Below are 9136 nucleotides of genomic sequence, written 5' to 3'. Positions count from 1 at the left end.
TCGCTGTGTGTTAATCAAGTAGTCTATGGATCTTTCAGGAATTATCTTTAAAGGGAAGGGGCATTCTTTTTTTTGTCCCTTTTCCTCTTTTCTTCTGGCTGAAACATGGATGTGATGGCTGGAGCTGGATCAGCCATTCTGGACTATGAGGTGAAGGTGTACGTTGAAGATTGGAGGGGTGTAGGTCCCAATGATCATGGAGCCACTGTACCAGCTCTGGACTCCTGTGTTTATGTGAGAAATAAAACTTGTACTTTGCTCCAACCACCTTTACTTTGGCTTTTGGATTCAGAATTTGATAACTGATAATGGGATGCTGCAAATAACATCTAAAACGTAGCACTAGCTTAGTGGAATTAGTAGGCAGTGGATGTCAAGAATAGATATTGTCTTTTATATAATGGCTAAACATCTGATGAAACTGGATGGACCACATGCTGACAGAGGTCACGGCAATAGAGGAAATGGTGGGAGAGTGATTAAAGTGTGAATGTTGCTCCTTGTTGCTTTTCACAAAGTCATATAAAAGTGAGATGAACTGGGGCTAGAGCCAGACAGCCTGCAGCAGAGATGGAAGGCAATCCTGCTTTACCAAGGGAGGCACGGTCTCTAGCCTGTAATCAAAATTGATTAAAATCTTGAAGCATAGAAAATGCCAACAGCCTCTGTTCTCCAAACTGCAGCTATTAAGAGCAGTGGCCTTGAAGTGGCAGCCTTAGCAGGAGACAGGCTGGGGCAGCAAGCCATTTTCAAGACTTCTCTGCCGGAAAATGCAAACCAGTAGCTCCAAAGATCAGACTGTGGGTGTTGCCTTCCCACCCAAACTTCTTGGTCAGGTGGCCCCAAAGTCGCTACCTTCAAGTTGAGAAGAAACACAGGCAGAGCACAGAACACCGGTCTAGACCAGATCTTCGGCTGTGGGTACTTGGTGGAATTCTATTGGCAGAGAAATCACAACCCTGGGCACCTTCCAAACTGCCCCAGGAGTAAGCAGGGCTACAAAAGCTCTGTAGCCCCACCTTGGATGTGGCCAGGGAGGTCAGTGGACAAGAGTCCCTCCCAGAGTGGGACTGGGCTGTCAGGTGACCATCCAAGGGACTCGATGGCCGGCCAGAGGTGTCTTCATTATTCCTGCAGTGGGCTTGGGCAACCCGTTGCAGCAGTGTTTCCTGTTCTCTCCTCTTATGAATGAGTTTTCAGTGGCCGTTTTCCTGTTTCTACTTCACGACTGTTTATGGGCTATGTTGGGAGAAAATAACTTGAGTGAGTTTATAGGTCATTAGACCACAAGAAGCCACCCAGAGCTGACAGAGAGGACCACAAATCACTCAAATGTGATTCTGGCTTTAGATCCATGCCATACCTGGCTGGGGTTTGAGTTGTCTACCTCAGGGATAACGTGAGACAAGAAAGGTGACACCAAAGGGTTGAGCTATGGCAGCGACCACTAATTGTCCCTCAAACCCATTCTTTCCTTGTTTCTCAGAAACAGAACTCCTGAATTTTTATTTTTTTAGAGCTCTTTTTTTTTTTTTTTTTTTTTGACCACACCATGCAGCTTGTGGGATCTTAGTTCCCCAACCAGGGATCGAATCCAGGCCCTCGGCAGTGAAAGCGTTGAGTCCTAAGCACTGGACCACCAGGGAATTCCCAGAACTCCTGACTTTTAGTTAAGCACATGGCTTCTTGGAATAAAAACTATCTTTCCCAGATTCCCTTGTGGTAGTTATGGCCCTGTAAGTTCGGATTGATGAGACGCACACATTCACATGACACGCCCTAAGGGAAGGGTCTTGCTTTTCTCCTCCTCCCTCCTCCATTCTGCCTGCTAGAATGTGAACACGATTGGAGCTGCCATCGCGGACCTCAATGTACAAGCTGCATACTGGGAATGGCCAAGTAACAAATCAGAAGGAACCTGAGACCCTAGGGATCATGCAGCCACCTGGCAGCCCTGCATGGGAGAGGGTAAAGAAACTTCTATTTTGTGTAAGCTACTGTTGTCATGACAGCTGAATCTATTTCTGATCTAGAACTTGCCACACAAGGTCAAGGCTGTCCATGGTCATCCTTCACCAAGGGAAGGTGGAGATGGCAGAGAGGACTCTCCTCCAAGAGAGTTAACACTTACTTAAAAAAAAAAAAAAGCAAACAAAATGAGAAAACATTTCCAGAAATCAAGACATCAGAATAAAAATGTCAACACACAATAACAGTGTTGCATAGCTTGAATGTTTTTATATTGATCAAATTGTTTTTCAGTAGAGTCACTGAAAGAACAGGTCAGAATGAAAAACACTCCAACTTTACAGACAAAATATTGCTAATCAGTTAAGATACTTTTCAAAACTACATGACAACACAAATCCCTTGGGTGCTCTAGAGGGAACGTGAGTTATAGAGATGCCGGACAGCCCGGCCATTGGACTCCCTCCCTGCTTGGCTTCCCAGGCTGAGGTCAGAGTCTTTGCCAAGGTCTGAGGGACCAGCTCTTGGAGACATATTCCAGAAACGTGATACATCTCTCTCCAGTAGCTTACTGGAGGTTTTGGTTTAGGATTAACCTTGACTCTCTGGAATAGACTCCCAGAACGGCAGATGTTGAAAAAGACCAGAGCTCATCCCCTCGAGCCCAAACTCCCCCTTTTACTTAGAAGGAAAGTGAGGGCTGAGGGCGACACATCTTGTCTAAGTCTAATCTAGACCCACGTCCTGCCTCTGCCCACCCTTTCCCATTGATGCTGCCTCTTCGTTGCCTCCGGTTCTACGATAAGTTCTACGAGGAACAAGAAACATCAACCAGCAACTTTGCAGCAACAGCATCTATGCTAATCTCGAAGCAAACTGAAGTATAAGTTACTGTGGTAGGAACTAAAGACCAGCCCAAGTTTGTGATCCAACCCTCCCCGCTTCTCCCCCAACCAAACTGAGTTGGATCTCTCGTTCTGGAAAATCAAAACACCTAGTGCAGGTTCTATGGAGTGACATCAGGAGGGATTTCCCATTTTATGTTTGCACATCGACGAGTCTAATTAGATCTTCCGAGAGTGCCACAACACAGGATGTAAATGTCTTCTCCATTCATACCCCAATTTCCCAGGCAAAATGTTTATCCTGATTTTGATGACATTCTTCACTTTGGGCTAAAACGGGCTTCTTAGGTATAATTGCTTAAGTGCATAAGGTGATGAAGCAGGAATCTTGAACTCCATAAATTAATTGGTAGCATCTGTAGTATCAACTTGCATATTTTACTCCTTTCGATAACTCTCTTGTCTTGTTCATCCCCAGGATTTCATGGATTTTGTTCCTGGTAACATCTGCTGAGTCTGAACTACTGGCCCGCACAGTGGCAGAAAAAGGCTGGTTGCAACCTTTGGTAAACTTTTTGGAAATTGATGTAAAAGAACGGCAGCATTTCCTCAACCATATGAAAAAATTTGTTTCTTAAAGAAAGAATAAAACATAAATCTCCAAACTCATTTAGGCTTCACAAGCTTTTTACACAGAGGGTGAGGATGCCTTTTTATCAAATGGCCATGATTTGCTCAGTATCCTGACGGCATTTAAATTCACTTCAGCTTTCCCTCTTTTTTGGTGCCTGGCTGATCAAATTTTCTGAGTCCAGAAGTACTTGTATGATACTCCTTTGTGCCCTTGGTGCTCCTGAGAAGAAAAGCGATTTTCTCTTACAAAAACCCAGCTGCTTCTACTTCTGTTTCATGGATCTGGGGGCTAGTCACTGATAAGTTAACTTTTCAAAGTAATTCATCCAGAGCAGTGTCAGATTCCAGCTGATGAAAATTTTTATAGCATCATCTTATTCAATCCTCATATCTGACCCAAAGTCCTCAGTATTATTTATTTCTATTTTACAGATGAGAAGATGGAGGTAAAGCTCATAAGTGATTAGGCCTAGGGCTAGCTTTTGAGTGGAATCAGAAACCAAATCCCGTACCCCTTAGCTCCAGACTCTGCTGCTACACTCTGCTAGCCTGGCATTACGCTGACAAGGATGGGGCTTTGGTGTCTCCTGTCGCACAGTATGGCTCATGACACGGCACAACACCTTCCTCCACCCTGGCCATTTAACAGTAAAGCATCGGTGGGGAAAAGATGTAAAGAATGCGGTAAATATGCTCGGTCTGGAGACAACCTTTAGAAACCTGGCCCCTACAGTAAAGGTCTTTTACCCAGTTTGTGACCAGGAAACTACTCAACTAGCCCAGTTTGCGAAACATCAAAACGGCCTCATTTCAGTGCACTATAACGTGAAACCATCCTTTTTCTATAAATCCCGTTAAGAAATTGGATACTTAGCTGTTTCTTCTGGATACATAAAACCACTATTTCAAAATACCACTTTAGAATGTTTACGTAATTTATTTTCCTTAAATAATAATTTGCTACAATCCTGTCACAAATTTAAAAAAAAAATTAACATAGTATTAACAAAGGCAGAATTCTTTAGGACAATCAAAATCATGGTGTACTTAGAATAAATTAACATCAAATTGTGTTTATATTCAGATAGTCTGATCCTCTCCTTTGAAATGAAACGAAGACCATTGTAACTAAGAGTGAATGCACACATTTGTTCTTCTATACAGAGACTCATTCTTTATATAAACTCAACTGTAATTTGAATCTAGTTAGGAATCCCAAGAAACACTCACCCGTGGGAGCACACACAACACACAGACACACACACACACCTCCACAGACAACCCTCTAGAAGCTGGGTTTCCCATGGCTCAACGACTAGATCTTTTCTCAGAAGGGCCAAAGATTCTGAATATTTAGGTGATATCCCATCTCCCCTCAGGAAAATTGTAACGTTTCAAGTGTAATAGCTCGAAGTAGCAGCAATCCATGTCTTAGATTCAGTAGTGGATGATTCCAGTCCTGGGTGCTGAGGGTACAGCAAGAGGAAAGCAGAGGCAAGAGACACCTGCTCCAAAAACGAACACGTGGGACAACACTGGGAGTCCTTGTTCTCAGAGTCTTAACAGAAAACTCACCCGAAACCTGCACTGCCCGGTTCAGGCGCTGGTGTGAACCTGAGGAGGGTCACTAATGCAGGGAGAAGGCAGGGCATTCGGACACGATTCTCAGAAACGTGAATATTGGAGGTGGCAGGGAGATGGGATCAAGGTAGGGAGGGCAGAAAAGGCACTGCTTGCCCCTAGGCCTGACACCCCACCCCCTGCCGTTCAGTACATTCATGGGGTTTCTCGTTAGCATCAGGGCAGGTGAACGCTGACTGTTCCAGCTCCGCCCAGACACACGGAAAGCTCAGCCCTTAGTCCTATACACATATACACACAACTCATCCAAGCAACTCTGAACAGCCACACCATCTCGTTTCTGGGAGGTCAACAGGGTTGCTGGCGACGCCTCTCAATTGCCCAAGGATGGTTTACAGGAATATGGAGACGGAGAAGGAGGGAGGCATTAGGACAGGCCCCAAACTGAGATCCCCTTCTGCTTATCTCTCCGGAGGAGGTGCGGGCCTAAATGATGCTATAACCACATGCGTTATCTACACAGTTCCTATGTACACGATACCTTTTTCTTTTAATAGAAATTTAAAGTGCTTGGGTTCAAATATGCTCATTCCTTTCCCACAGCCTACAAATTCCTCTTGCTGTTTCCAGAGAGAAGGAGGACGCCCTTGGGAAAGAGGAATGAACGTCTTCACAGTCATCTTAACTGGGATCCAGCATTTGGACTAAGCCTTCTTCATAAACACGAAGGATCGCTTCACACACAAACTTGTACTGGCTCTGGAAAGGAACAGAAAGCCGTCAAGCTGGCCAGCACCTCCACAAATGCTGCATCAGACCACAGACACAGTTATTCTTTCACCTCACTCATAAACACCCTGAGCTCCAGCTCCGGCCGAGCCAGGCCCTGGGCTACATCAGGGGCACGGTGTGGAGAAGACACACCTACCCGTGAGCTCACTACGTGATGAGGGCTGGGCAACCGTGGCATGGAAACACGGCAGAGGGAGGGACCGGCAGTCTCGGGGAGTCAGGGAGGCACACAGGTTGCTGCAGGGTGGCCGTTCCAATGTACACACCAGTATACGTGGAAATGAAAGGGTGGCCCATTCAGAGGAACACAGCCAGGGCTCACGCTCCTGGCCCAGGACAGCTGTCGGTAGCGGGGCTGGTAGGAAGGTGGCACGGGTGGGCTGGGACCTGGCTGCAGAAGGCCTTGCACTGAGATAAGGAGTCTGGATTTTGTCTTCCAAAGGAAAGCCACTGAAAGCCGCTCTACAGGGTAAGGTTCTTTATATTAACAAACACCTAAGAGACTTATTTGACTGATGTGTCCTGGGTGACAAGAAAGCATTCAGACTGAGCTGCACCAGCTAGGAAAATGTGCCCAGAAGATGCACTTTAAACATTCTTGGGGCTTCCCTGGTGGCGCAGTGGTTGGGAGTCCGCCTGCCGATGCAGGGGACGCGGGTTCGTGCCCCGGTCTGGGAGGATCCCACATGCCGCGGAGCGGCTGGGCCCGTGGGCCATGGCCGCTGAGCCTGCGCGTCCGGAGCCTGTCCTCCGCAACGGGAGAGGCCACAACAGTGAGAGGCCCGCGTAACGCATAAAAAAAAAAAAAAAAAAAAAAAAACATTCTTGAACTAGCAATGAGGTCTTCCATTCCACAAAACAGGGCAGAGAACCTGATTTTTTTTTTTTCTTAACCAGGTTTCCTGGGTGCACATGAATTTAAAAAACGAGCTCACCATCGTTAGAGAAATCTTATGAGCTTGGTCCATGAGTCTGTGAGGACACAGAGCTCAGGGCAAGTCCCACTCCCTTCTTTGCTAACTTCTCCTCATCCATCGCGGGGTATGGCCTCGGAGGCCATTCCTCCAGAAAGCCCTGACTTTCCAAAGTCAGCTTTTGACACTCTTCCCGAGCTCTCAGACTCCCTTTGGACTTCTCCCACTAATGCTGAGATTTATAGCCAACTGATCCAGTTCTACTAGATATAAGCTCAGGTCTCTCCTGCTTGTGCAATTATCTGTTGAACGGATGAATGAAAGAATATGGGATAGTCCTTATTTTGCAGATGGGGAAACTGAGGCTTAGAGACAGGTTAAGGCACTATTCAGAGGTTGCCCAGTATGTGGGGGAGTGTGAATCATGAACTTTCCATGCCACCCCACTGCCCCTGTTGTAGCTCGGGGGAAAGCCACAATATTTCCTCTTGTGGACACTTGCAGTGCCAGGTACCCAGGCGTGACGTACGTGGGAGACAGCCCAGAAGAGGAGAGGAGAGGGTAGGGCCATGTGAGACATCTGCTGAGTCAAAAGGCTCACCCAGGAGCAGGCGGGCGGGGTGAAACCCTCAGGTGACCTTGCTTACTTCCGATGGACAGACACATGATGGGTCAGTGGCTTGACAATGCAGAGTGCAACCGGGGCTGCTCCCTGGCCAAGCGGCTGGCAGGAAACAAACTGTGAGGCAGCAGAAGTGGTGGGTAGCGAGAGGCAGAACTTGGATGGGGTGGGTGCTGGATCTGCTCAGCCCCTGACAAGCTCTGTGACCGTGGGCAAGTGACTCAGTCCCTTGGAGCCTTGGTCTCTCAACCTGCAAAAGCCCTTCGTGCAGGCCTGGCCATCGTTAGTATTTTTATTACTGGATTTCTACTCACTGATGTCTGCACCATCATGGCGCGCTGGTCTCGCATTTTCCGAACAATATCCAGTGGGTAAACGGGCAGGTTCCTCTCGATCAGGCACATGGATGTTTCCATGGTGACCAACACACCGGTTCGACCTATCCCAGCACTGGGGGGAAAGGAGCAGAGACGGGATTTGCTCAGACAGCATTTCTGCACAGCCCAGCTCAGCTCCTCGCCAGTTCCCACGCTTACTCAGATGGAGCTTTCCACCTCTGACCTTCAAAGAACACAAAACACACGCTCAAGGTGTGCTCTTGAACAGACCGGGGGCTTAAAAACCAACGGGAAGACTCCACTCCCCATCTTATGCGCATCTACTGTGAGGTCAGTCAGCTGGGAACAGAGGGAAAGATGAGGGAGGGAGTTTGTTCTCCAGTTCTGCGCTGCAATCACAGGTTTGTCCAGATCTTTTGACATTGTGAAGAAAGGAAGCAAAGAGAGCTTTGTAAAAAGCATACCTAGTCTTGTGGGATTTAGGTGGGCTTGATGCCTGCCAACTTTCTCCAGGCCTTTCCCAAGGAGTATGAGTATTAAAAAAATAAAGCCAACAAGCCACAGTACCTGCAGTGAACTAGGACGGGTTCGCCTTCCACTCTCAGGGACCTCACATAGTTTACAAATTCCAGGAAGTCTGAGGAGTCATCGGGAACGCCGTGGTCTGGCCATGCCACGTACTGGAGATGCGTCACGGTGTGCTCCTCTCCGGTCTGCGAAGAGACAGAGTGGCCTCGCTGAGTTACCTGGACGGTGGGCAGGTGGACAGGAGGACCCTGGCCCCGCTCCAGCCTCCAGCCAGGGAGCTCCTGTCTCCGGACACTCTTCTACCACTGGGTACCACCCTGCCACGGCCACTGCCAACTCCTGCCCACCCGCCTCCCATACGCTCCCAAACACCCACTCTCGAGGGTTCCGCTGGGGCCACCTCCTGCCCGATGTCTCCTCCACCACTTCTGCCCACAGTGATCTCTTCCCGTTTGCTCCTATGGTACTTATGATTAGGGCCACCCACATTGGCTCTTTTTTTTTTATGGTCAAAAACACATAACAAGAAGTTTACCATGTTAAACATTATGTACAATGCCTTCCAGAGCCTTTTCATCTTCCCAAACTGAAACACTGTGCCCATTAAACACGAACTTCATTCCCCAGCCACGCAGCCCTGGCAACCACCGTCCTCCTTTCCGTCTCTGTGAACTGACTACTCCAGGTACCTCACAGCATTTGACCTTTGGGGTCTGGCTCCTTCCACTCAGCATAATGTCTTCGAGGTTCAACCATGCAGTAGCATGTGTCAGAACTTCCTTCTCTGTAAAGGGGGACTAGGATTCCATTGTATGAATACACCACATTCTGTTTATCCATTTATCTGTCAGTGGACACTTGGGCTGTTTCCACCCGTCGGCTGTTGTGAAATATGATGCTGTGGACACGGGTGCT

General features: G+C 47.7%; 1 protein-coding gene across 7 annotated transcripts in view; it reads right to left on the bottom strand.

Moving 5' to 3' along the window:
• Window positions 1-2226: 2226 nt before the first annotated feature.
• The window catches only part of PTPN3 (protein tyrosine phosphatase non-receptor type 3), a 110712-nt gene continuing 103802 nt past the window's right edge, over window positions 2227-9136 (bottom strand). For 6 of the 7 annotated variants that reach the window (XM_032635745.1, XM_032635744.1, XM_032635749.1 and 3 more), the window contains 3 exons: window positions 8261-8406; window positions 7670-7805; window positions 2227-5786 (listed from right to left, as the gene is read on the bottom strand). In XM_032635745.1, coding sequence (XP_032491636.1) covers window positions 5709-5786; window positions 7670-7805; window positions 8261-8406 — 360 coding nt within the window. In that variant the 3' untranslated portion in view covers window positions 2227-5708. The remainder of the gene's footprint in view (window positions 5787-7669; window positions 7806-8260; window positions 8407-9136) is intronic. The other variant, XM_032635747.1, reaches the window with a different exon arrangement.

The sequence above is a fragment of the Phocoena sinus genome, chromosome 6, assembly GCF_008692025.1.
Source record: "Phocoena sinus isolate mPhoSin1 chromosome 6, mPhoSin1.pri, whole genome shotgun sequence".
Classification (NCBI taxonomy): Eukaryota; Metazoa; Chordata; class Mammalia; order Artiodactyla; family Phocoenidae; genus Phocoena; species Phocoena sinus.
This window is presented reverse-complemented; position numbering and strand designations above follow the sequence as displayed.